Source organism: Kockiozyma suomiensis, assembly GCF_038497685.1.
Source record: "Kockiozyma suomiensis strain NRRL Y-17356 unplaced genomic scaffold V2V93scaffold_9, whole genome shotgun sequence".
In the NCBI taxonomy this organism is placed as follows: domain Eukaryota; kingdom Fungi; phylum Ascomycota; class Lipomycetes; order Lipomycetales; family Lipomycetaceae; genus Kockiozyma; species Kockiozyma suomiensis.
In genome coordinates this window covers 488,224-512,786 of record NW_027117672.1, presented here as the reverse complement: position 1 = coordinate 512,786, position 24,563 = coordinate 488,224, and the positions used below count along the sequence as shown (strand labels likewise).

Here is a 24,563-nt window from a genome sequence, read left to right as displayed (position 1 = left end):
AAGAATGAACAAGCAATTAACAGAGCAGGGAACAGACCCGAGTAGCACAGAAGGTCTTAAGTAAAGGGAGAAAAAAGTTGATAATTTCCTCGCAGAGAGTTCTTTAACAGAAAAATACTGTCCTGTTTGATGTTGGTCCTTGTATGGCTCTTGTTCTTGAATCTCCTTGTACCTGTATTTGCTCTTGTCTTTATACCGCTTTTATCAAGAGTGGTCTTATTACATCATATAATCAAGAGCAAAGAGATATAACATACAGACAACACAGCTACAACATATGGATAATAAATCATCAGCGTCTCATTAGCATCAACACAGTTACTGTTACAGGTAAAGGGTTAGAATTTAGGTATTGGAGTCTATACTGACAAGCTAAACGCTATTTAAGATTCAGAAGAGCGACAGTTTTGAGCTAGAGCTAGAGCTAGTCTAGTAAGATTACCGAATGACGTTTATGGACAGTAGCTGCTATGAAGATATCAAAATCTAAATAACAGATAACAATTAGTGGATTGCTTATATAGTGAGTGATTACAGAGAACAATGCAATGCAGCGTTAAAATGCCAAGACGGATTTACCTCCCTCATCGACTTATTTCCGTTTTCGGATTCGAGCGCCTGAACAAACTTTGTCTGGTTTCAAGAGAAATAGCTAGTTGAAGAAATGAGTGAAGAAGTATTATCAAAAGATTATTTAAAGATTAATTAAATTACTGGCGTATATAGATTATTGCATTTGGAAAATTTTGCTTGCTCGCAAGAAAAATAAGAAAATTAAAGAAAAGAAAAGAGAAGGAAAATAGATAAAATAGCAAAGTCCTACTTGCTCTCAACTGCAAGCTCGTCAACAGCAGCAGGAGCAGCAATTTCAGACATCTCAATTTCCTCTGCAGTAGTAGCAGCAGGAAGAGTTGTAGATACTACGGTGGCAGGTTCATCAATGCCCTTTTCGACGTCATTGGTAGCAGCAGCAGCCGGGGTAGCAGATCTATTGAAGAAGGCTCTGCCGGCGAATACCGGTCTACCATAGTAGACGGAGGAAGCAGCAAAGAGAGCCCACGAGATAGCACCAAAGGCAATAGAAACCTTTGTGGTCTGGCACCAGGTGCCGGTAGTAGCCCAGCTAATATCCTCGTACGTGCCCGAGCACTGCGCTCCGCCAAAGACGGCAGCTATGAAAGGTTGAGTGTTAGCGAGCTAAAGGAAAAGGGGAAAAAAAAAAGATTGACTGACCGAGAGCTATAAATCCGGCAAACCAAAAGATATCAGTGACAACCTCAAGGGCAAAAGGCGGCAAGGTAGTATTGCGGTGATCAGAGGCATCAGGCAGCCAGCGGGGGTGGATGAAGGTGAGAAAGCAGATCTCAAGGATAGTCCATAGACTGGCAAAAAGGAGGAAGTTGTTTGCACCAAATGAAGCTACAGAGGTCGTATTTGCAGTACAACCAAGAACTATGATGGCACAGATGGCCTGGGCTACTCGAAGGTAAATGAGGACCTTTGGGCTGAAGAAGGAGAATTTCATCGCGGACGGAGAGACAAAGAGAGAATAAAAAAGATAAGACTAGGTGAGTAGGAAAACATAAGCAAGATGAGAAGGACTAGCGGATATTTAAGTCTGCGAGTTACGGAATGAAAGACACTTTGCGAGGGCCAGTCACGGACACCAGGAACGCGTACAGCGCGGCCAGCCAGGATTGTGTGCGCTGCACTCCCTATCTTCGTAAAAAGTAGTACATGACTCAATACCTACAGCACTCTACAGTAACTTACTATTGCCGTCACCTACTTCAGCAGGAGTCAAAGAAAGAGAAATTCAAAGAACAAGGATAGAGATGAGAGATGGGCGAGAACCAACTATGCGTCATTGTGCACGATCCTAGCTAAGTTTGGTTCGCTTCCCGATCAGGGTTAGTGCATTCTCAGCCGCGCCTTTGTCTTGGGCTCGCTTTGAGATCGTGATAATGACAGTGATGAGAATCCAAGAGTACTGCCCTTATGCAACGACTATGTTATGACAGACATTATGATAGACACCAAGGCTATGAGCAGGGCATTATTCTGATCGTTTAGCGACAACGAGATATGGCAGACACCCTTGGGCGGGCGCATCCGCTAGACAAAGCTTTCGCGTGGCCAGAGTTTGGCGTACAAGACAGCTAGGCTAGGTCAGCTGTCTCGAGTGTGTTCGTCGGAAGAGTCGTGAGCAAATGCAATTCTTCCTTATTCAGCTTCTCTGCTGTTCGCTACTGCAGGTTTCAGATACCTTCTTTTCTCGGCAGTGAACTCTGTATTCGGACTGCTGACAAAACACCCAAGTTAACATACAATACCCTCTGCTTACACTACTATACGCACCCCTCATTATTTTGTCAGCAAAAGTAACGCTCAGTTCCTTCTAGCATCAGTCCCTTCTCCTTCGAACTTCGCTCGCCCCACGACAACCTTTGTGGTTTCTATTCTCCTCATCTTCTCGCCGTTTCCTCATTCTCCTCCCTACACCAATGGGTATGGTTATTCCTTTCTTTTTTTCCCCTGACCGTTGTGCATTCCGCTCGCCGGACACGCTTCGCTAAACGCTTTTTTTTTGGGCGACGATCACCTTTTGCCTAGCTAGACAGTCGTGCAGATCGCGACGTCTGCTGGCAAACTGATGTGCCTGGAACTGGATATAACTTTTCTCCCTTTGGCAATTGGCTGATTTTTTGTTTCCTTAGACGACCAGCGCCCTTACTACGACGACAGTGGCTACAACGCCAGAGATCAATACGAGGTATGCTGTCACCTTTAATCCCCCTTCTATCTATCCATACCGGTCCAACTCGTCCCTAATATGAATACATAGTCTCGTGATCGCTCTCGTTCACCTGTTCGCAGATTCTCTCGCAGCCCATCACCAAGCAGAGGCGCCAGCAATAACCGCCAGCGATCACCTTTTGGTAACCGCATCGGTAATCGCGCGCCAAACGACTACGGCTCTCAACGCTCTTTTGGCCGGAATATGGCCAACCCTGCCAACCAAGACCGTCGTGTCTACGTAGGCAATCTTCCCTACAATGTCCGATGGACTGATTTGAAAGATTTCATGCGCAAAGGTTGGTCTGCTTGTTTATCTTTTACCATTGCATTGGAACCCAGTAGTTGACCTGTCACTTTTTGTTTAACTTCTCTAGCCGGTGATGTCGTTCATGCCGATGTTCTCACTCTGCCTAGTGGCGCCTCAAAGGTATCAATCATACAAGAGCAAATTGCAGTTTAATGTTATTTTATTTATTTTCTGTTTGTTTTTTTGTCTATATTTTCTGTTTTGGTATTATATATTTGCATATCGTAGGAATGGAAGATCTGACAAGGCTGGATTGTGCTTTTTGAAATTTACAGGGCTGCGGAATTGTCGAATATGCTACTCGTCAGGATGCCGAAAACGCCATCAACACTCTCACCGGTCAGGAAATTAATGGCAGGAACATATTTGTCCGAGAGGTAAGTTTTGATTTTTTTTTTCTCCAGCAAGATTTTTTATCCTCTTCACATATATACTTCAGATATATGTAAAGCTGGTTGAGTTTGTTAAAAGGCGCTTTACTGACATTCGCTATATTAGGATCGCGAAGCTAGCGGAAGCTCGCGCGGAAATCCACGCTTTGACAGTTTCAGAGGCGGCTTTAACGGTCCGCCTCGTGGCGGCGGTGGTGGCGGTGGATACGGTGGATACAATGGGCCTCCATCGCATGTGGGCGGCAGCCAAGGTCAATCAACAGGCAATCAACTTTTTGTTGGAAATGTAATGCATGCAATTTTGAATTTCTTCTGGATGGATTATGATTTTAAATTGATACTAATATGGGAAATTTTCAAAACTGAAAGATACCTTTCAATATCGGATGGCAGGATCTGAAGGATTTATTTAGGCAAGCCGGAAGCGTGGTTCGAGCCGACATTCGCATGACTATGGACGGACAATCAAAGGGCTCAGGTGTCGTCGCCTTTGAAAGCCGTGAAGACGCACAAAACGCGATTCAACGATTCAACGGATACGACTGGAACGGACAGCAGATCGTCGTGCGCGAAGATCGCTTCGCGAGACCCCCTCCTGGCGCCGGAGGATTTGGAGGCCGCCCTGGATTTCGGGGTGACTTTCGTGGTGGCTTCAGGGGTGGCTTCCGTGGAGGATTCGGAGGCGATCGCGGTGGATTCGGAGGTGATCGTGGTGGATTCGGAGGCGATCGTGGTGGATTCAATAACAACTCGTCATACGAGAGACCTCATAACCCGCCTCCACCGCCTAACGAGTTTACAGACGGAGCTACTAGCAACGGAACCCCTAGCAATACCATCCACGTGCGAAATGTGCGCTCCTCTGCAATTTCTTATAAAAACACTTCTGAACTGACAGAACATATTTATAGCTTCCATGGTCGACTAGCAATGAAGATTTGGTAGAGCTCTTTCAGACTATCGGTAAAGTTTTGCGCGCCGAAATCCAGTATGAGCCAACCGGCCGCTCAAAAGGCTCTGGTGTTGTTGAATTCGAGAACCAGGATATGGCAGATATTGCAATCCAAAAGTTTTCTGGATACAGTTACGGCAATCGGTGAGTTTTTTTTTTTAATACAAATCGTTTTCTGTTAGTGAACAAGGTTTTAATTTTGTGTTGTAGACCTCTTGGACTTTCATATGTGCGATACGACACTAGTGCCCCGGTTACTGCTGCGCCAAACACTATTGAACTTACACATGGTGATGAAGAAGCCGTACTTATGTAAGTCTCAAAGTTGTGCTGGTTAATTAATTTTCTTTACTATGTAAGTTGAAGTTGCCAGATGTGGGTTGTAAAATTAGTTTTGTCATATATTTTATACTTGATCTTGTTAATCAGATCTGTGTCTTCTTCTGATAGTTGTGTGCGACTTGTATGATATATCAAAAAGGTCTATCTTTGCAGAGCAAAGACCTGCATTATTTAACAAGTTATAGCAGCAGTTTTCTATAGAAATGATGAAATTGATTGAATACAAAAGATTGTTTGCAATTAGAGTTAATTACTCAAAGTTTAAATTCTCTGTAAAAGATGCGACACAAGCATGCAGAATGTCGTGAGCGCGACTTGTGCAGGTGTTATCTTTAAAAATTCCCCGCAACTATTTAACGGCTTACAATTCGAACCTTTTTTTTTCTGAGCAAACGTTAATAAAAAAAGAGGGAGGAAGAACTGCAGAGGGATTGTACATTTGCATTTGCAAATATAGAAAAAATATTCTCCTAACGGGTGATTGTCGGTGAGTTGAATTGTTTCTGCTTTGTATGTACTATATGTTGCGCGTATAAGATATCTAATGTTATTGCTTAGTTTCTGTTTTCATCCGTATTTGTGATTCTTGATTGCTTGGTTAGAATAGTCTTTTTAGCAGCAAAGGACAAGAGTCGATTGATACGGATTTGTGTGGATATATATATATATATATATCGAAAATCAGTATGAGTTCATCAAGGTATGTACCGCACCCGCTCACCTAGCACTACCTCGAGCATCATATCAATTATTAATGATTAGATTTAATGGTACTTCTCTGCACCAGCGTGATGCACGTACGCAGCTATTCGACGGCTTCGATTCATCTAGTTCTTCAAGACCAAATTCACCGGGCTTCAGAACCGCAACGCCTAATGCGCGTGGTCAGTATTCAGATTCGGTGATGTCGGGATTAGAATCGCAGAATGAGAATGAGTTGGAAGGACTGACTGCCAGAGTGCGTCTACTAAAAGATGTATGTGTTTTTTGTTTTGTTGGGGTGTGTGTGTGTGTGTGTTGATGCTGACGTTATCTTTTTTTATCTATTAGATTACGGTTAAGATTGGCGAAGAAGTTCGAGACTCGTCGAAATTCATGGGATCTCTGGTACGGCCTATTTTTTTTCTCTAATATGACTGATAATTAACGCAAATACAATTGCAGGAGGACGGCTTTGACAATACGAAACTACGTCTAAAAGGCACGTACAAGCGCATGATGCGTATGGCCGAGCGTTCAGGAGTCGGATGGCGCGCTTGGGTTGCATTCTTCCTTTTTGTCTTTTTGATTTTCGTTTGGGTGTGGAAGTTTTAGTGTTTGTTTGTGCTTCGTAATTTGCATCTTATGTAACATATGTTTTGTCCTTTTTCATTTATTATTTGTGTTCTGTTCTGAATTTATGTGCTGAATGCGGGTATACCTTTCAATGGCGTGGGTTACATTTTAATGATGTGGATTATCTTTTTCTCGCCGGGTTCGTTTTTCCAAAAAAAACACAAAAAGACGATAGTTGGATGTTTGGTTGCGGCATGTTCAAGGAGCGAACTTATGAGGCGGTATACATTTAAGCACAAGCAGAACCTATCAATCTCATAATGCGGTCTATTTTTGGGGGTCACGATTTTTCTTTTCCTAACAAGAATGAATAGCACACTAATATTTCGTATTCTGGATATGATTCTGTTGGTGGCAGGAAAGCGGCTGTGGGTAGGCTGTGCAGAGGAGCGGCTTAAGTTTGCAGCAAGCGTACGGCTGCTTCTGTATGGACGTTACTGGAGGCCTGCGAGATGAAAGGATACAAATGAGAGAGATCAGTAAAATATGCTTATGATATGAATTCTCTAAACTTTTGTGAGACAAAACGATCATTTTAATACGCAATATAACTTGAGTTGGTATTAGGCAGGGATGGTAATTTAGCCACTATGAATTGCGTTAACCATCACAGCCTTACCAATCATTAAACTTTATTTGTCCTTCGTTATAACAGTATCCTCATAATACCATTTTTTTCACTGCATAGAGTCAAGGAAAAACACACTGGCGATAAGGTTCACAGGTTCGATCCACGGCGTAGCATTTTAGTTCACGGTGCCAGCTAAAATTTATCTAAACACAGAGCAACAAGCTATTAGGACGACTTGTGCGCAAATAGTTATGTTCTCTTGATCATCTACGTGAATATCTACGTTGCGATCTTGTTTACTGTTTTTATTTCATCTCTTGTAGCGATCATGACAGAAACGAAGCAGAATTATTAAAACTATTTACCTTTATTTACGGCATTTCGTATTGGCAACCGGTGCGCATAGAAGTTGAAGATCTTGTGAACATAGTGAAGTAGTTACGCAAGATGAGTTATTATTTGGCTCAAAGACTGGAATGTGTTGGTAATGGTGCTCCAGGTATGTTTTCTTGTTTCTGTCGAATGTTTTGATGATGCTGACTTTGGGATGAGGCTACGATGCGGAGGAAAATATGTTTGCAACAGATGAAAATAAGTATGCAAAAGATGAAAGTATGTTTACCAGAGAGGAAAACTCCTTTGTAAGGAAGCAAGACGTGCTTGCGAGGGAGGATAACAGGTTTGCGAGAGAGGATAACATGTTTGCGAGAGAACCAGAGACGAATATTTTCTTTGGACAACAGTGAGGTGTTTCTTTCTTATTTTTATCATGATCTTTTTTACTTACCAATGGTAATTTAAGATACCCTGTCGATCAGTTAGACAGCTTCAACAATCTCTCAATATCTGATACACAATATCAGCCTCCCCGCCCATATACGCCCTCCAGCGACTTCATCGCCGTTCCGCAACCTACGTCCAGACCCTTTTCTCGCTCTCGACAACGCGGAGGCTTACTTGATCCTGATTTTCAGCCACATAGAGAAACACCCTCGCCTGCTCCATCTTTTCAAGCTGACTATACGCTTCCACGAACAGCATCCCCCGTCGGACCGCGACCAGCTAGGAATTCGTATATCGCGTCGGGTACAGACGGATACCTTACCGAGTCATCGGCTCTGCCAATAATCGACTCAGAATTCATACCAGAACCGGGATTTTTGATGGTTACTACTCCGGACGTTATGCTCCCCCCTTCATTTCCGATGGAGATCCGCGAGTTGAGAGCTCAATCTCATCATATTTTGGAATCGAATGATCCATTAGCGCAATTACAGTGGGCGCTACACGTCCTTAGACTACATGACAGCGATGCATCAAAAATGTTTTCCAGTGCAGATTTAGTACTTGTGGGTAATGCAGAGAGTCTAGTGAAAAAATTATCCGCCAGTCAACTTCCTGAATTGCTTTATCAGCAGGGGTTATGGTGTAACGATGGAATCCACGGGATGGAGAAAAATCAAACTCGGGCGTTAGAGTATTTTCAACTTGCTGTTGACGGAGGGTTTTTGCGGGGATTGTATCGCATGGGAATAATCGTACGTTTCTCTCCTGTAATGAGATGGTATCATGATAGTTTTACTGATGTGATTTTTATTTTTATTTTTAGTACGAAAATCAGAAGAAATTTGTAGAGGCAGTTGCTAGTTTTGAAGCTGGAGCCGCTGCTCACGATGCCGGATGCTGCTTTGTAAGAAACCCCTCTGTTTTTATTTGTTTTTTTTTATCATACTGACGGCTATTATCTGGTGTATAGGCTTTAGCGTTAATTCTTCTCCACGGTCTTCATAAACAACAAAGAGATCCCAGACGAGCGCTAGAAACCTTGAAAATTGCCGCCGAAAAGGCAGATTTTGATGTTGCTTCTCCGGCTTATATCTACGGATTAGCGCTTCTAGGGGAAGCATCGGAATGGAGTCCTGACGGTAATTTACCGGTAAACGTTTCACTAGGTCGCTCTTTTCTTGAGCGAGCAGCAGTTTTTAATGTTTCTGTATGTTTTTTTTTTGTTTGTTTCAATTATGTGCGCATTTTTATTGATGAGAGATTAGGCTGCGCAAGTCCGACTTGGCGTCGCATGGCATACGCGCGATCTAAACTGCGAATACGACCCACCAATATCGTTACACTACTACGCTCTAGCAAGTCGCGCTGGTGATCCCGCGGGCTACATGGGTCTGAGCTCATGGTACTGTTCGGGCGATGTTGACTACGATTTTCCAGCCAACGAGGAACTTGCTTATGAGTATGCGCGACGCTCGGCCGAGCGCGGTAGTGCAAAGGCGTATTTTGCCATGGGGTATTTCAATGAGATTGGAGTTGGTGTGCCGCAGAAGAATTTGGAGGAAGCAAAACGATGGTATTCTTCTGGTGCGGACAAGAACGACAAGCATTGTATTGAGCGATTAGAGCAACTTACTGCGCAAACCCAGTTGTCAAAGAGATTTCATGAAGAGACTATTGCCGAAAAACGGCGCGTGCAGCGATCGATGACTCTGCAGAGACGCAAGAATAATAAGCGGCAGAGTGATTTTGTGCCTCCACCGCCGGTGCCGGTTCCGGATACCAGAGGTCGCGCACGACAATCGAGTGCACCTGTAGGACCGCGCCCGCATTATGCTCACAAGCCGTCGTTTTCAGCCGTTGTTTCGCCCCCACCAGATTTGCCGTCTCGCAACTTTGAGTATCCGAGCTTATCGTCCCCAGTGGGTATAAGAAATGAAAATGGTTTCTCGACCCTTGATCCTGCAACCCAACAAAACAGACGAGCATCGACGTCGCCTTTGCGCAATGAGTATACCTCACCGCAGCAGTATCGCAGTGTGTCGGCTGTACCACTAGGTCGCAGTGAAGTACCTGCAGCTGGCAGTTTTTTGGGATCAGCGTACTCTGAATTTCTGGTTTCAGAGCCGTCATCAGCGACTAATTTTTCACCGCATTTGGTGTCACGCTCACGCACACCTAGCATCTCGCCGTCGCGGCCGCTGTCGAGATCAAATGCCGTTCGTCCCACATCAACACCTCCACCGTTCGAAAATTTCCCACCAGCATCGGATCAAAACCAGCAGCAGCGATACCGAGTTATCAGTCCACGACCGTATAGTTCTTCTCCGCCGAGCAGCTTAGCGCTTGATCAAGTGCCTCCTCGACGACTTTCTCCTTGTACATCTCGTCCATCATTAAGTTCAGTATATTCTGAATCGCAGCGACAAAGTGATCCTTCGTCGAGAACGACTACAATGACCTCTGTATCTGCTGGTGGTAATACTGACGTAGGTGGGACCTCGTCGTCTTCTGTGGATCAGATGTTTGCGGTGCCGAAAAAGAAGAAAAAAATTGCACCGCAGACGTTTGAGGAGATGGGAATTCCGAGGCCGTCAAAGGAGAGTGATTGTGTTGTCATGTAGTTAATTTTAAATAGAATTTGATATAAATATGTTTTACTTTTATTATTCCTTTGAAGGGCGTATAATAATATGGTTTTTGTTCTTGCTAGAAGTGATATGAAGTATTTCTTTTGATGACGGTGTGTAGACAGTGTATGATCAGACAAAAAAAATTTCAAGATTTTGCAAAAGCGATCGAGAAAAAAAAAATACAAAAAAAAGTTCTTTTCAATACCAGAAACAGAATAGAAAAATAAATATATGTGAAGCGGTTGCTTTCCTTATTCGTCAGGTATGTCACGTGTATTTATTTATTAAGATTGAATATTGATTGACGACGCGTTCTGCGCGTTCCTCGGTCGTCGTCATTTGATATTTATATAAAAAAGCTTATGAATGAGATGATACCTGTAGATTTTCTGATTACATGCAGTATTTTGTTTTGATGGCGGATTCTTTTTATATTCTGTTAAGTATTGAGTTTAGCTACGGGTTGTTTTTGTTTTGGTTTCTCTTTAAGCGAGATGAGATTGTCAGTATTTGAAAGTTGCCGAGGTTTATACACTTCATATTCGAATCTTTTTTCTCTCTTTTTTCCTCGTTATATAATTATTTGTATATATGAATACTGTGAATTCTATAAAAATGGTTTATATAAATATCTCACATGAGGATGCTCTTTGGAAACTAGAGCATGCAATGTTATGCTGCAATCTGTCACCGCTTAGTATCCCGGTAGTTTGGGTGATTGGATTGTTACCGCATACATTTGCGTTATTGTTGATTTGTTATTACGGAGCTCCGTTTAGTAATACGCTTCCTAGATTGAATTTTACCAGTTGAGTTTTTTATCTTTTTAATTTATGGTTGAGATGATGGGGATTGGATGGAGTGTTGATTCGTTTGTAGATCTTGATGAGAAGAACATTCCGAAATGGATTCAGAAAATTGCACTGAAATGCGAAGGCGCCCATAAGAATGGACATGAGTGTTTCCCTTTATTCGTTGGTGCAGTTGTATGTCTTTCACATTTTTTGTTCTCTTGACGTGTTTTGAGTGACTAATTATGATACTTAGCTTGTAATGAACCCAAGTCCGTTGTCATATTTTCGGCAGAATTTATATGTTGTCTCGTACGCTCTGTTAAGAATTGTATATAATGTTTTATATATTTGCGTATCTTCAGAAAAGTAACAACCTTTTCTCTATCTTTCTTTTTATTTGATGTGGCTATAGAGTGCTAATGCATAGTATTAGAGTAAGCTTACTGAGGTCACTAGTATGGAATATTTGTAATATTATTTCATTCTCGATGATTATCGATGGTGCGATCTCAAGTATGCAGTTTTGAAGTCCTAAAAGTATTTCTTCTCGAAGATACCTCTTCCTGAAGATACCTCTTCCTGAAGATACCTCTTCCTGAAGATACCTCTTCCTGAAGATACCTCTTCCTGAAGATACCTTTTCCTGAAAATACCTCTTCCTGAAGATACCTTTTCCTGAAAATACCTCTTCCCGAGGATACCTATTTTCAAATTACCGTTGTCAGAGTATCGTCTCTGATTCCTGTCTGCTACTGTTCTGTTTTTCCATCGATATAGCAGTAGTTATTATCTTAATAAATATATTTACAAAAGAGAAGTAGATCTGTAAGCAGCTAACAAGCGCAATGATCAATCCATCTAGGAAACGCAATTGCTTCTCTGATATTATACACACCTCCCAAATAACAAATCAGCCTCTCGAATCCCATTCCAAATCCTCCATGCGGCACTGTTCCCCATTTCCGTAACTCGAGATACCAACTTAAAGCCGATGTATCCATTCCAGAGAGTTCGATTGCCGAATTCAATCTTGCGAAATCATGCTCGCGAAGGCTTCCACCCACTAATTCGCCCATGTCGGGAACTAATAAATCAAAGCATTCAACTGTTTGGCCGCTGGTATTGGGCGTCGGAAGCATATAGAATGGTTTCATGTGTGAAGGATATTGCGTTATGAAAATTGGTCCACGAGCGTAATTTCCCGCCAACCATTTCTCATGCTCTGATTTCAAGCTCTCGCCATCTTCAACCGCATGTATGAATTCCACCTGCCTGTCTGCTACAGCAGCTTGTAGGACTGAGATGGCTTCGGCGTAAGTTATTCTCATCCATGGCTGGTCGTTTGCGATAAAAGAATTCCATCGTGTGATAACTTGGGCCGCCGTCACAGTTTCCTCGTCATCTTCTCCTTCATTGACTGCAAGTTTTTGCTTTTCTAGCATTTCCTTCAATTTGACAATTTGCTCTAATGCGCCAGCATCTTTCATCTTACGCACGGAAAATCGAATCATTTGTTCAACTATACTCATGATATGTTCTAACTCCTCAGTAAATGCAACTTCGGCTTCAAGCATCCAGAATTCACTCAAATGTCGACTAGTAGCAGACTCTTCGGCTCGAAAAGCCGGAGTTAAGGTCCATACCCTAGATAATCCCATCATCAGCGCTTCGAGATGTAATTGAGTAGAGACAGTTAGATATGAATCTTGGCCGAAGAATTTCGTTTCAGCATTGTCGATTGACGAAGATATAGAGAAAACTTCCCCAGCGCCTTCACAATCTGATGAAGTAATCAACGGAGGATGCGTCTGCGTGAATCCAGATTCGGAGAAAAATTCAGAGAGACAAGAAACAGTCAGCGATCGAAGTCTGAGAATGTTCGCATTCACTCGGGTACGGAATCTCTGTGCCGGATGTTCGCGACGAAGAAATTCTTGCGTCATGAATTTCTTTTGAAGTGGGTACGCTTCGTCGGGGATGGCGTAATCGCCTATGACCTGTATGGGTGTCGAGATTGATATTTCACAAGGGTCTGCGCGAGTTGGTGTGATTACAAGGTCTCCTGTAGCCCTGACCGATACCCCAGTTTTCAGTCTATCCATGTTAGACCAATTCAACCATTATGTCAAAAATAAAATAAAAGCATACTCGGAGGCAATACTCGAATCCAGAAATACAAGCTGAATCATCTGATCGCAAGACCCGTCTGCTATCTGCGCAAACGCAATTTTCTTTTGCTTCCGCACGCTGCGTACCCATCCGTGAACAGTCACTTTGCTTGTTTCTTTAAGCGTTCCATTTCCTGCTTTATATAGAATATCGCTGACGGTGTCTGGAAGTCGTTTGAGCGCGGAAAGGGTCGTTATTTGCCGGTGCAGATATGATGTGTATTGTGGAATCCGAGTATTTGCTCTGCGTGAAGCAGAATAAATAATATCACTTAAGGAAAGCCTTTTTGAAGTTTGGAGTAGCATTGTCTATACATTGAGAATAAATAGATAAAGTAGTTGTGTAAGAGTAATGCTCGGGATTTAGAAAAGTAAACTTTATTGGTATTGCGAGCCCTGACAGCGCCAGTACTAGAGATTAAAATACCACAGCGCCAGCTACATCTTAATACAAATACAAATTATATTATTGATATTGCAATCGGAAACTGCAGACTAAACAATATTACCGACAAAGCACTATTAGAAGACTATTCATGCACATTAATGCCAACCATACTCAAAGATCCACCATTCCTAGTCAACTTCTTCCACTTGTACCGACACTGAATCCGCGATCTGATTCCGCCCATCTTCTCAGACACCACAGTCCAGTTCACATCCACGTTTGGATGATTATACCTAATCTCATTAACAATATCAACCAGCTTACTTTCTTCCTCCATACTCCATTTATTTTGCCCTCTACTCGCTCCACATTTGACGTAATTCCTAAACCGATCACGACAGTCTTCCGGCATCCGACCCATATGCTTGCCGATGATTTTCCACTGAGCGCCATACTCTTCTTCTAGTACTCGCAACTGCTCGTCTTCTTCAGCAGTCCACTTACCTCGTTGCTCGTATGGATGGTACTTCCGTCTGACGTGCTTATATACGCTCGCGCGCGTACGATGAGGAAGCGCATTTGTTACCGCGTCCCAGAAATTGTCTTTTTTGCGCTCCGTAGTCCATACACGTCGACAGAGACCCTCGTGGTCGAGATCATGCTCGCGGCCGTACTTAAGCATAAAGTTTTCAAGCGCAAGGGTTTCCTCGGCTGTAAATGAACCGCCGTTGACGCCGCCTGTCGAAAGAGAGTCACCTCGCGAGATGGGCTGTGGAAGAGACTGTAGAGGCGGCGATGAGGTCGCAGACTGCTGCTGATGTTGTCGTTGTTGTTGCTGTTGTTGCTGTGACGAACTATTGGGGTGCGCGTGCTGTCTTTTGCGTTTCTTGTGCTCGGGTTCGGCATCATCAGCGGTAGTTCCGACAGTGACATTTCGCGAAGAAGCAAGCGAGGCAGTAACAGCAGCCGCGGCAGCCGCCACCGCATCCTGCGCTTCCTCCTCCGTCAGTGAGATCCCTTGCTCATTCGACGCCGCCGCTGCAATGGCAAGCGATACAGCCGTGGAATCGCCGGCTCGGTATGAGTTCGTCAATTGCTCTAATACCCCAGCAAATCGACTTGGATCTGAAATTTCAGTCTGTCGGGCGCGAGTATGTTTGCCACGGGATGATGAATCGTCGTTTTTGTTGCCACCGCTGTTGCTATTCAAATCTGCAAGTTGAGGATCAAGAACGTCGCTAGGTCCGTATGATAAAAACTCGTTAGTGTTGAACCCTTCATGCTCTTCGTCTGCCGCCGTTCTGGATTTAGATACAGTGGATGACGACGGTTGGGTTGTGCTTGTGGCTGCTTTGCGACTGCGTTTGGATGATCGGATGTCAGATTCACGCGTCGGAGTACTGGTGTTAAACGCTGAGGTCGCGTTAAAATTATCTAGCGCGTCCATCAAGATACGTAGTTTGTGCGAGTGAATAAAGTAAGGCAGAATCAGGGAAGAAGAGGTAGTTCAGAAGCCAGAAGCCTTTCTGTCGAGGCAATGCAAGCAAGTAAAAAATTCTCGCCACAAAGAAAATCACGCAATCACAGCCAAGTCTTTTTCAAGTCCCAGAAAATAGAGAGAGAGAGAGAGAGAGAGAGATAAATAGACGACAGCAGTGCTGATAGCTCTTGGTCTGATTTGACGCGTTCTATGATTGTGAAGAATTGAAGGAGGGTAAATTCGTACAGGAGGAAGACACTGCAGCAAGAAGGCACTGAAGCAGTCCTTCCAATCACGTGATTTTCAATAGCGCGTCTCGAAAATTAATGGAGATTGTTTCGGTAGATACAAGAGCCACAGTAGAGAAGTATACAAGGAATAAATATGCAAAGACAGCAGAAACATCATATACTAGACGTCTTTGAGACGCGAGAAACAAAGAAATGGATGCCGGCGTCGTTACTTGAATCCGCATTATCCGATCGATCAGCTATATGTGTGGCCTCTACTTCGTCATCACCAGACGCAGCAAAAATACGGCAACGCACGAAAGCTTTGAAGAGCGCGCATGAAAGGAAAAGAAAAGGAGAAGAAGCATGGACGATGGAGGAGGACAAATTAATAGAGATGATTGATCGAGCGGCGCGTGATTTATCTGCAAGATCGCGCGAGAGAGAGGTGTATCGTCGGAAGATGGTGGGGATACTATTAGCAGAGAGGAGTTATGAAGAGGTGTTAGTGAGAAGGAAGGAAAGAGAAATGGAGAAGGGGGAGAAAGAGGGGAGGAGTGAAAAGATGAGGTCGTTGATGCAAAGCGAGGACGGTGTGAAAAGCAAGAGAATGAAAGCAAGCAGGGGTGAATCTACTACAAAAGATAATGATGAGAATAAAGAAAAGTGTATAGAAGAGAAGAGGAGGAGGGTAGATGAACTATTGCTTTCACTTGGACAGGAGAACAAGAGTGAAGAACAGACTAAAGAACAAAGTGGGGGCGAGGATAAAGAATTGCTACGAGATAAACGTAAGAGATTAGACGAGCTATTGCAGATGATCACAACGGATTCTATAAAAGATAAAAATGATGCGTTAATAAGAAGTGGTTAAATCAAAATATATGGCAATGAAGATATTAGCGATTGCTGTTGATGTCTGCTTTGGTGTATTATTTCAAAAATTTGTTAATTGTTTGGATCAGTTTAACCATTCTGTCTCTAGCTGAAACGCTACTTGTAACAATAAAAAACATAGGGTCACATAGTTTGAGCACTAAGAGAAGAGAATATCAACACGAGGTACCGAATAACAAGATTTAAGTAATAAATGCAGATACAGAGCACGGGAGACATGAATGTATACTTCATGTGTATCCAATATATACAATGTAATTCAATAGAGAAGGATTAAATAAAATAGGAAAGCTACCGCGCTACCATACAATAAACATTAAACTGAATATCAAACAGAATTATCAAACAAAAACACTCAGACATGCGGGGGCTGCGAGCTTCCGCTCTTGGATTCAGATTCAGATTCAGATTAAGATTTAGATTCAGATTCAAATTAAGATTCTGGGTTCGGGTTTTTTTGATTGCTTGCATTATGGGTTGCCTTTTTCTATTATAAGCTTATCCGCTCGCCTCTTCGCATCGTTTCGTGTCTGCGTTTAAAAGTATCGTCAAGCACTGCTGCAAACTACATCTAATATCGATTGACAATCTGCTGCTGCGGATACTGTGAACATCTGTTCGGCCCAGCCCTGCTTCAGCGGTTAAAGCAGTCCTAACCCTTTTTAAAATAGACTAATAAACTCGCGCATACTCTCGCACAGGCTTGACGCAACTTTAGTTGGATTACGGTTAACTCCAGGGCCTTAGGCTGACCGCGGAATTAGCCATCCTCCACTCAAGAATATCCACCTTGTAGCTCAACCAAAACTCAATATGTCAAACTATGTAATCTCCGTCGTACCTCTATCTTTGAACTCGCTCTTCAACTCGCACTTGGACTCAATCTCCAGCTTCTGTGCTCAGTATTCTTGCCAATCATATTGCTGCCGCGTTTCCTGCTTTACTCCTTTTTTTTTTTTGGCCCGCCTGTGCCCATTCCTCGCGCTCTTGCTCGCGTGGCGGTACCACCCGTCATCTTGCGCGTGGCGGAATTTAGACTTTTAAGCGTAGCCTATATGTCATTTCACTTTAAGGTTCGCCCTTGAATGCGCGCGTACTTACTTTCTCATTTGCCGCCGCTCCTTCTCGTTCCTCTCTTCTCCCGCTCTCTCTCGCTGTTCTCATCTCTCCCTGCCTCCCATCATGTCCTCTATGGAGACATACTACGGCTACGTACGCTCTCCTCTCGATGCAATCATTCTCTTCGAGGCTTGTCGTCTTGGCATCCTTCCTCGCGTCCAGCGCCGTCTTTCTGAAAAAGAGCGCATGGCCATCCGCTCCGGTTCTGTCTTCATCTGGGACGAGCGCGAGGCTGGCATGCAGCGTTGGACTGATGGCAAATCTTGGTCGGCCTCGCGTGTTTCAGGCTCCTTTCTCACCTATCGTGAAATGGAAGGCAAGCGCGGGGGAGGCACCTATGGAGGACCCCTAGTTGCCTCACCCTCCGACCATGACGACTTCTCTGATGGCGGTTCTGACCGCGATTCGTCTGGTCCCGAAGGCTACCGCTACAAACCCGACGGTCTGATGAAGCAGTCGTTTTCCATTCAGACTTCGTCTCATCTCAAGCTCCACCTCATCTCTTACTACTCGCGTGTGCATGTGCAGTCTGGCAGCGATCTTGTACGCCCGTCGCAGGATCAGGCGCTGAAATTTATCCGAATACCTAAAGGCATGTATCCTGACGCGACCTCTGCCGAGCAAGATCCACTGGGTGGTCCCCTGCCGCTTGGAACTCCACAACGCCAGTCTCCGCAGCAGTCGCATCACCCTGTACCGCAACCGCCTCATCCACAACGTCTCGCTCCGCAGCCTATGATCCTTCAGCAGCAGCAGCAGCAGCCGCAGCAGCCACAACATCAACCTCAGCCTGTATATCACAGTAGTCCATTGCTACAGCAGCAGCCGCAGCAGCCACAACTTCAACATCAGCCTGTATATCACGGCAGTCCATCACTACAGCAGCAACAGCAGCAGCATCAACAGCAGCATTTCCCACCGCCAGGCTACTCGCCTCTGTCTTATGCTCCTCAGCAGCACCCTCAGCAGCTGCCAATGGCGCAGGTCTCGATCTCGCAACTGCAGCCGCATATGCCTCCTATGACGGGCGCTCCTCAGATTCCACAGCAGCACATACAGCAACAGCAACAACAGCAGCAGCAATCACAACGTACTCACCACCTGCAACCACTTGTGCAGCATTACGGGTGGCCGCCAAGTCCTGCCGCAACGCCGCCAAACTATAGCTTTCAGTCGATGACTCCGATGCAACAATATCATCCGTCCACGCCGGGTGCGTATGGTCCGCCGCCTCCGCAGCATCAGCAGGAGCTACAACCTCCGCCACCATTTCAATATTCTAATCTTCCACCACCGCCCACACAACCTCAACAGCAACAGCAGCAACCACAACAGCCGCCTCAACAACAGTATCAAGTTCCTCGTCTGCTACAAGAGCCAGCCGAGCTCGCTCCTGAGTCTTCTTCATTGACAGGATTGCGTGACAAACTTGCGCCTATGGTTATGCACGATAACGAGGGTCATGAAGTTCAGGATATCCCCTTTGAAAAGGTGTCGTGGGGTGAAGATATGCGCGCTATCAAAGAGCTCAACAAGAGTTTTGTCATCTAAGTTTTTTTTTTTTTGGATACCTTTGATTCAATTATGAGTTTTAATGAGAATGGTTTTTTTTCTTGCTTTGTATATATTTATGGAAATGTGGGAGTACTAAGGGAACATGGTTTTTATTTGACAATTTGACTTGACAGGCGCTTCACGCTTATGAATTTGTAATTATTTTTTTTATTTCTACATTATTCACTCATTGGATTTTTTTTTTTTAAATCTACTTCCATGGGATCCGATGTTATACACAGCGGTAATAAATAGTAGCCTGAAACGGAATACGCATGAAATGGAGGCTGAATGAAGCGGAAACCCACTTGAGCGGTATTTTCCTGAAAGGCTAAATAGAAACTGATGGGCGACAGTTGAAAGCAAAACCCTAGAAACTTTCTAACGGTTTCTCTAAGCTAATTTAGACAGTTCGGAAACATGTTCACTGATTTACGGCATAAGTATCATGCGTGAGAAGGGTAGAAGCAGCCATGAAAAAACACGTTGCTCGTAGCGCTTGGCTATGAAAACAAGCCTCGGATCTGGATTCTCTTGTTGAGTTGGTCTACATTTTGTAGTACTGTTCACTGTATATTATTAAAAGAAAATATTTTATTCGATTCACAAATATAGTGTCATCAAATATACGTCAGTCAGATTTAAACTAATTTCTATATAAAATAAGCTTGAAAGCAGCGATCTTCACTCTGAGACAAGACTAAATTAATTAGCTCAACCTTGTTTATTTATCGCGCTCACTACACACGCAGAGTATCTAGACATCGTGTGCTCTTCTTCTCTCATCTTTGCTCTATTCAGATGAAAACAATTAAATTGCATACGATATCAGAATATTAGAATCTCTTTTTATACATTGAGATTATTATTCATATTTTTTTAGATTGCGCTGTTTATATTCAGTCATCGCTCGTCAACTTTAAATCGACTTTATCGTACTTCCGCAAAAAAAAGCATATTTTTCAAGTTACACTTACCTGTGTTCACAAATGATGTAACAGAAAAGTAGGAGATGAAGCGAGCTCCCTTATGCGTCTTTGACTTTCTTTTGTATTTATAGAATTTACTAAATGATGGCCAGTCGCTAATAGTCTGCTATCATTCTCTCATAACGTTATTAGAGCTTATCTAATCATACGTTCATTTAATTCATTTAATTCATTTCTAGTCTACTCATCACGCCGTGATTCAGAGTTATTATAATGACGACACAGATTGCTTTTACTCGCTTTCAAAATCTGATGAAGGTACTTAGTAAGCGTCACGTTTACATATAGCAGTGACGTACTGTTCTATACCCCATAAAGTAAATTCGTTATTAATTTGCTGTATGAACTAGCCTACAACTTTACGATTGTTTTTTTTTTTTTGAAAAAAAGGTAGCTACCTGTACTATAATGTACGCCCTTCATTTTTGACACTTCCAAGGTTTTCATATAGTCAAGTTCTCAATAGATGATAAACTGAGATTCTTAAATCCTGGCTCCAAGTACTATATTTCCTGTAAGATGCAAAAGAATTCATTGTCTTTGTTCCATCCAAGCATTTCGGGTAAAGTTTAGAGCCGGGTAATGATCTTGTAAAATGGCCGATTTTTGTCAGATTGGCAATTTGAATCAAATAAAACAGCTGAATATTACAATTTATATGATGATTTATGAACTTTTTATTAGTTTAAATTTAGTTCGAAGTCTGCGATTGGCAGTATGGATGGTAAACGTAGTTGTATTCTATATCGGTGAGTCTTTTCTGGCCGATCTCGCTTTCCCATCCAAGCCGACATCGGCGTGCAAGAAAAAACCTTCCGTGATTGCCATTATATCTCCATCTTCGCAACTACCCCGACTCTTCCTCTCTCATTATCATCTCCTGAACAAGGCACCTCACATCATTCATGGCCGTAACAAAGAAAGTGGTTCTTCTACCCGGTGATCACGTCGGTAAAGAAGTCGTTGCCGAAGCGCGCAAAGTGCTCGATGCTATCGTCGGGCTACGTCCAGACACCAAAATCGAGTACGAAGAGCATCTTATCGGCGGCGCTGCTATTGACGCCACCGGTGATCCGCTTCCGGACAGTACTCTGGCCGCAGCCAAGAGTGCAAATGCTATCTTACTCGGTGCTGTAGGCGGTCCGAAATGGGGAACCGGTGCTGTTAGGCCTGAGCAAGGATTGCTGAAGATCCGCAAAGAGCTCAATCTATATGCCAATCTCCGCCCTTGCAGCTTCGCTTCCGAGTCTTTGGTCAAGTATAGTCCTTTGAAAGAAGAAATTGCTCGAGGCACGGATTTCGTCGTAGTGCGGGAACTCGTGGGTGGTATCTACTTTGGAGACCGTAGCGAGGATACTGGATCTGGTGTTGCTTCCGATACCGAGATTTACTCTGTCGCCGAAGTAGAGCGGATCACACGCATGGCTGCATTCATTGCTTTGCAATCCAATCCGCCATTGCCAATTTGGTCGCTAGACAAGGCTAACGTCCTTGCTTCTTCGCGTTTATGGCGGAAAACTACCGAGCGCGTCATTAAAGAGGAGTTCCCGCAATTGACGCTCAAGCACCAGCTCATTGACTCGGCGGCAATGATCCTAGTAAAATCGCCTACGACTCTGAATGGTGTTATTGTTACATCTAATATGTTTGGTGATATTATCTCCGATGAGGCGTCGGTTATCCCGGGCTCGTTGGGTCTGCCGCCTTCGGCTTCGTTGGCTTCGTTGCCGGACGGAAGTGAGGCTCTTGGTCTCTATGAGCCATGCCATGGCTCTGCTCCCGACCTTCCTGAAGGAAAAGTTAATCCAGTGCGTTTTTTCTCTCTAATTTTTTCTAATCAGATAAATATGAAATACTAACATCGCTTGTAGATTGCAACTATCCTCTCGGTAGCTATGATGCTTAAACTATCGCTCAACATGAAAGCAGAAGGGTTAGCAGTTGAGGCTGCTGTTCGAAAAGTTCTCGATGCAAAGGAAATCGGTGGATATGATATGCGGACAGGAGATTTGGGAGGAACTGCATCTACTTCTGAAGTTGGCGATGCTGTAGTTAAAGTTCTAAAAGAACTTTTATAAAAGGCGTATATTCTTTAAAAGTTATTTATAATGAATTGTAGGCTGTTTATTTTTACAGATACAAAAGAAAACTGCTATTTTCACCCGGGAAGGTCGAGTTGAGTACGAGATAGATGTTTGCATGAACCCACGCCGCGTCTCAACTTATTGTAATGCAAGTAACCATTCTAATATAATAAATAGAGATTTTCTCATTTAGACATCTTGAACTTCCATATATGTACACAAGTCTATCATACACTAATATCTTTAATAATTGACAACGTATTATCGCCGTCTAATCGTAGGAGCTTGAGATTGTCCATCTTCCATAGCCATTTCCGACATTCGTCTTTTGTATGCTGCCGTTTCAAATTCTTTTTCCCGTCTTAATATGAAATGATCGACCTAAACACACAATTAATATCCCAGTCACCCTTTTGAAAAGAATGAAGGCAGAAAAAAAATGTGAAGACATACCCAGGTCTGTCGACAGGACTTTTTCAATTCTTCACCAGCATCCGCGCATTTATCAGATACCAGCTTTTGCGACTCTGAGTTTCGTATACTTTGAATATTATTTTTCTTTAAACACGCAAAGAACCTGTCGCGCGCGTCCCAGCATTTTTGACGATCTGCTCTTGTAACTACTTGTTCTTCGACTTCCACTTGTGTTTCGTTTGAAGTTGGCGGCATTTTTGATGGATCTTGATCGATGATCGATTTGAACGAGCAATTCGTTGTATACCTTGCCTAGTCTCCTATTGGAATATATGAAGCGTAAATGAAACTGCAGTATGCAGTTAGAATTTGCTTTCGGATGCAGGAGCATTCGGGAATTCATTCTCTTATAACTTTTTGAGCCGCGCGTCTCAGAATAGTGCACCTATCGAGATTGTATCTACTTCATTACATTAAAGAAAAATATACAAATTTCAATACAAATCATGTAAACCCATTGAACTGGGCAACAACTTCCAAACCTTCCAGCTCATTCTCTATACCACTCAAATGCTCACCACTACCACCCACGCTCTCCGTCAAATGCTCCTCCATTTCCAATGCCTCACTATCATCCTCAAACTCAGCAGGCGCCTCATAAATATCCTTGAGTACCATCGCAAGTTTATCAGTTTCCGACATTAAAAATTCTTGTAATGGCCGATTATTCTTACACATGGTCGTACCAAAAAACAACATCATTAATTTCCTCCTCTCGATAAATTGCGGATGATCAAAGCCCGTGAAGCCTGCAGGTGGCATACTTGGATATCCACCATTTTGCTTCAATTGCTCCAAAAACACCGGCGCAACACCGCGAAGCATACGTACATTCGTGGGAATATCCTCGGGAAAAACCGGATCCCCTTTCTTCACAGACGGCTTTCGCATTCGTCCCGTGTGAATATGAAAATGATCATAAGCGATTCGTAAACCTGAGATAGTTCCACTTATAGTCAAAACACCCTTGCAGTCATAATATGTGCGCTGCCTTACATTCCGCGCTTTTGGACCCGTTAGCTTGACATGCCTAGACGCGTTCTGCGTACATTGTCCACATTTATACCGCGACGACCAACCGCCTGACGTACGCGTGTACGTATACCGTGCATGTCGAGAAAAAGAATACCCCGTGATTTCCATGATAGATTTCGTCACAAATCGATATATCTCACTAGGTTCCTCTTTTGCGCCGGAAAACCACTCGCCAATACGCTTATCGGCAAATACGACGTCGGGAAATACGAAATACTTGAACTGCGCGTGTGCTGCTTCTAGATCGCCAGCACTTTGCTCTTCGAGAATGGGTACGGAAAACAAGTCGGAGCTCAATAATTCCTTGAGCATACCCATCGAAGACACGCGGTGGGACTCAGGAATATCAGCGTACTCGCGTCCGCGGTTCCGTGTTCGTTCGACGGAGCGCTTATGTAGATTCATCTTTGTACGGCAAGATGTACAGTTCTTTTTCATGATTTCTGGGTGTGGCGGACCGAAGAAATCGGCGTACGGTCGATGTAAATGACATCGCCCACAAAAAAGGGTTTGGATCGTGTCGACCGGCCGCCCGGGGTGTGTTGCCGTTTGAGAGGCAGGATCTGTAGGCTGTGGATTGTAATTCTCTAGGGCAGGATCAGTTACCACACCTTCTGTGCCAATGACGATTGCCGCTGCCGCTGCAACAGCGGACAGGTTCTCGTGCTGTTGCTCATTGTGATGTGGCTGGTGCTGGTGCTGGCTGATAGGTGTCGCGCTGACAATGCTCAATCCGAAAGGATGTCGCTGCGAGAAATGCTGCTCGTTACTTCTTTCTGAGTTCTCGTGCTGTGGTGACACCGTGCTGGACTCTCGGCTGTTGAGAGGATCATGCTGGTGGAGTTGCCGCGCTGGAGAGGCCATGTGGTGTGTGTTTACTTTACGTCAAAGACGATATCTCCGCAAATGTGTATACGCGTGTGTGCGTGTGTGTGCGACGAAGTCGTGGGAGAATAGAGGCACACCTTCATTTGACTTTATATTAGAATTTAAGTATTTACTGAGCATGAGATCAGATGCTGATGATTTGTTTCTGATTTTGTTATTATTTAGTTATTTCGTTACTTAATAATTCTATTGTTTTATTGTTTTATTGTTTTATTGTTTTTTTATATTGCTTTTATTTTAATATTGTATTTAGCGATATGTGCTTCTTCGTTCTTCGACTGCATTGATAATGAATTCTCGAGTTACGCCCTCTCACTCCTCCGACACGTCGAGCGTCGAGCGTGGAGGT

At 43.6% G+C, this 24,563-nt stretch overlaps 12 protein-coding genes across 12 annotated transcripts; 7 read left to right on the top strand and 5 right to left on the bottom strand.

The window, feature by feature from the left end:
• Positions 1-819: 819 nt before the first annotated feature.
• V2V93DRAFT_381140 (membrane-associating domain-containing protein) lies at positions 820-1,525 on the bottom strand (the record flags this gene model as incomplete). The annotated part of the gene is made up of 2 exons (XM_066912089.1): positions 820-1,172; positions 1,234-1,525. 2 exons carry the CDS (start codon positions 1,523-1,525, stop codon positions 820-822), a joined length of 645 nt encoding a protein of 214 aa, XP_066765046.1.
• Positions 1,526-2,426: 901 nt separating this feature from the next.
• V2V93DRAFT_371924 (uncharacterized protein) lies at positions 2,427-5,059 on the top strand. The gene is made up of 9 exons (XM_066910633.1): positions 2,427-2,508; positions 2,718-2,773; positions 2,846-3,095; positions 3,174-3,226; positions 3,382-3,483; positions 3,605-3,784; positions 3,868-4,350; positions 4,410-4,594; positions 4,661-5,059. The coding sequence occupies exons 1-9, from the start codon at positions 2,505-2,507 to the stop codon at positions 4,764-4,766; spliced, it is 1,419 nt and encodes a 472-aa protein (XP_066765045.1). The 5' UTR covers positions 2,427-2,504; the 3' UTR covers positions 4,767-5,059.
• Positions 5,060-5,478: 419 nt separating this feature from the next.
• On the top strand, positions 5,479-6,106 carry V2V93DRAFT_359724 (uncharacterized protein; the record flags this gene model as incomplete). The annotated part of the gene is made up of 4 exons (XM_066908100.1): positions 5,479-5,492; positions 5,555-5,768; positions 5,843-5,899; positions 5,957-6,106. 4 exons carry the CDS (start codon positions 5,479-5,481, stop codon positions 6,104-6,106), a joined length of 435 nt encoding a protein of 144 aa, XP_066765044.1.
• A 794-nt stretch (positions 6,107-6,900) lies between these two features.
• Positions 6,901-10,301, top strand: V2V93DRAFT_371910 (uncharacterized protein). Its single transcript, XM_066910632.1, has 6 exons — positions 6,901-7,197; positions 7,251-7,440; positions 7,501-8,236; positions 8,308-8,388; positions 8,455-8,691; positions 8,750-10,301. The coding sequence occupies exons 1-6, from the start codon at positions 7,146-7,148 to the stop codon at positions 10,103-10,105; spliced, it is 2,652 nt and encodes an 883-aa protein (XP_066765043.1). The 5' UTR covers positions 6,901-7,145; the 3' UTR covers positions 10,106-10,301.
• A 67-nt stretch (positions 10,302-10,368) lies between these two features.
• Positions 10,369-11,560, top strand: V2V93DRAFT_371907 (uncharacterized protein). Its single transcript, XM_066910631.1, has 3 exons — positions 10,369-10,922; positions 10,994-11,100; positions 11,162-11,560. Exons 1-3 carry the CDS (start codon positions 10,706-10,708, stop codon positions 11,276-11,278), a joined length of 441 nt encoding a protein of 146 aa, XP_066765042.1. The 5' UTR covers positions 10,369-10,705; the 3' UTR covers positions 11,279-11,560.
• On the bottom strand, positions 11,366-13,483 carry V2V93DRAFT_371905 (uncharacterized protein). The gene is made up of 2 exons (XM_066910630.1): positions 13,057-13,483; positions 11,366-13,002 (listed from the first exon to the last, which is right to left on the bottom strand). Exons 1-2 carry the CDS (start codon positions 13,380-13,382, stop codon positions 11,742-11,744), a joined length of 1,587 nt encoding a protein of 528 aa, XP_066765041.1. The 5' UTR covers positions 13,383-13,483; the 3' UTR covers positions 11,366-11,741.
• Positions 13,484-13,503: 20 nt separating this feature from the next.
• On the bottom strand, positions 13,504-15,075 carry V2V93DRAFT_371904 (uncharacterized protein). The gene has a single exon (XM_066910629.1). It carries the CDS (start codon positions 14,909-14,911, stop codon positions 13,607-13,609), a length of 1,305 nt encoding a protein of 434 aa, XP_066765040.1. The 5' UTR covers positions 14,912-15,075; the 3' UTR covers positions 13,504-13,606.
• A 138-nt stretch (positions 15,076-15,213) lies between these two features.
• On the top strand, positions 15,214-16,201 carry V2V93DRAFT_371903 (uncharacterized protein). Its single transcript, XM_066910628.1, has one exon. It carries the CDS (start codon positions 15,329-15,331, stop codon positions 16,046-16,048), a length of 720 nt encoding a protein of 239 aa, XP_066765039.1. The 5' UTR covers positions 15,214-15,328; the 3' UTR covers positions 16,049-16,201.
• Positions 16,202-17,220: 1,019 nt separating this feature from the next.
• On the top strand, positions 17,221-18,974 carry V2V93DRAFT_336836 (Gti1/Pac2 family-domain-containing protein). The gene is made up of 2 exons (XM_066907735.1): positions 17,221-17,982; positions 18,076-18,974. Exons 1-2 carry the CDS (start codon positions 17,254-17,256, stop codon positions 18,739-18,741), a joined length of 1,395 nt encoding a protein of 464 aa, XP_066765038.1. The 5' UTR covers positions 17,221-17,253; the 3' UTR covers positions 18,742-18,974.
• A 1,563-nt stretch (positions 18,975-20,537) lies between these two features.
• V2V93DRAFT_371898 (Isopropylmalate dehydrogenase-like domain-containing protein) lies at positions 20,538-21,994 on the top strand. Its single transcript, XM_066910627.1, has 2 exons — positions 20,538-21,541; positions 21,605-21,994. The coding sequence occupies exons 1-2, from the start codon at positions 20,639-20,641 to the stop codon at positions 21,809-21,811; spliced, it is 1,110 nt and encodes a 369-aa protein (XP_066765037.1). The 5' UTR covers positions 20,538-20,638; the 3' UTR covers positions 21,812-21,994.
• Positions 21,995-22,078: 84 nt separating this feature from the next.
• Positions 22,079-22,486, bottom strand: V2V93DRAFT_359717 (uncharacterized protein; the record flags this gene model as incomplete). Its single annotated transcript, XM_066908099.1, has 2 exons — positions 22,079-22,198; positions 22,271-22,486. The coding sequence occupies 2 exons, from the start codon at positions 22,484-22,486 to the stop codon at positions 22,079-22,081; spliced, it is 336 nt and encodes a 111-aa protein (XP_066765036.1).
• Positions 22,487-22,665: 179 nt separating this feature from the next.
• Positions 22,666-24,376, bottom strand: V2V93DRAFT_284141 (uncharacterized protein). Its single transcript, XM_066907198.1, has one exon. It carries the CDS (start codon positions 24,188-24,190, stop codon positions 22,736-22,738), a length of 1,455 nt encoding a protein of 484 aa, XP_066765035.1. The 5' UTR covers positions 24,191-24,376; the 3' UTR covers positions 22,666-22,735.
• Between the last annotated feature and the right edge of the window lie 187 nt (positions 24,377-24,563).

Coding starts and splice junctions, on each gene's coding strand:
- V2V93DRAFT_371898 (XM_066910627.1), top strand. CDS start 20,639: ATGGCCGTAACAAAGAAAGTGGTTCTTCTACCCGGTGATCACGTCGGT. Junction 21,542..21,604: donor CTGAAGGAAAAGTTAATCCA/GTGCGTTTTTTC, acceptor CATCGCTTGTAG/ATTGCAACTATCCTCTCGGT.
- V2V93DRAFT_371924 (XM_066910633.1), top strand. Junction 2,774..2,845: donor ACGCCAGAGATCAATACGAG/GTATGCTGTCAC, acceptor ATGAATACATAG/TCTCGTGATCGCTCTCGTTC. Junction 3,484..3,604: donor GGAACATATTTGTCCGAGAG/GTAAGTTTTGAT, acceptor TCGCTATATTAG/GATCGCGAAGCTAGCGGAAG.
- V2V93DRAFT_371907 (XM_066910631.1), top strand. CDS start 10,706: ATGAATACTGTGAATTCTATAAAAATGGTTTATATAAATATCTCACAT. Junction 10,923..10,993: donor TCCTAGATTGAATTTTACCA/GTTGAGTTTTTT, acceptor ATTCGTTTGTAG/ATCTTGATGAGAAGAACATT. Junction 11,101..11,161: donor CTTTATTCGTTGGTGCAGTT/GTATGTCTTTCA, acceptor TATGATACTTAG/CTTGTAATGAACCCAAGTCC.
- V2V93DRAFT_371903 (XM_066910628.1), top strand. CDS start 15,329: ATGCAAAGACAGCAGAAACATCATATACTAGACGTCTTTGAGACGCGA.
- V2V93DRAFT_284141 (XM_066907198.1), bottom strand. CDS start 24,190: ATGGCCTCTCCAGCGCGGCAACTCCACCAGCATGATCCTCTCAACAGC.
- V2V93DRAFT_371905 (XM_066910630.1), bottom strand. CDS start 13,382: ATGCTACTCCAAACTTCAAAAAGGCTTTCCTTAAGTGATATTATTTAT. Junction 13,003..13,056: donor GATTCGAGTATTGCCTCCGA/GTATGCTTTTAT, acceptor TAACATGGATAG/ACTGAAAACTGGGGTATCGG.
- V2V93DRAFT_336836 (XM_066907735.1), top strand. CDS start 17,254: ATGTCCTCTATGGAGACATACTACGGCTACGTACGCTCTCCTCTCGAT. Junction 17,983..18,075: donor CACAACATCAACCTCAGCCT/GTATATCACAGT, acceptor TCACTACAGCAG/CAACAGCAGCAGCATCAACA.
- V2V93DRAFT_371904 (XM_066910629.1), bottom strand. CDS start 14,911: ATGGACGCGCTAGATAATTTTAACGCGACCTCAGCGTTTAACACCAGT.
- V2V93DRAFT_371910 (XM_066910632.1), top strand. CDS start 7,146: ATGAGTTATTATTTGGCTCAAAGACTGGAATGTGTTGGTAATGGTGCT. Junction 7,441..7,500: donor AATATTTTCTTTGGACAACA/GTGAGGTGTTTC, acceptor TGGTAATTTAAG/ATACCCTGTCGATCAGTTAG. Junction 8,237..8,307: donor TGTATCGCATGGGAATAATC/GTACGTTTCTCT, acceptor TTTTATTTTTAG/TACGAAAATCAGAAGAAATT.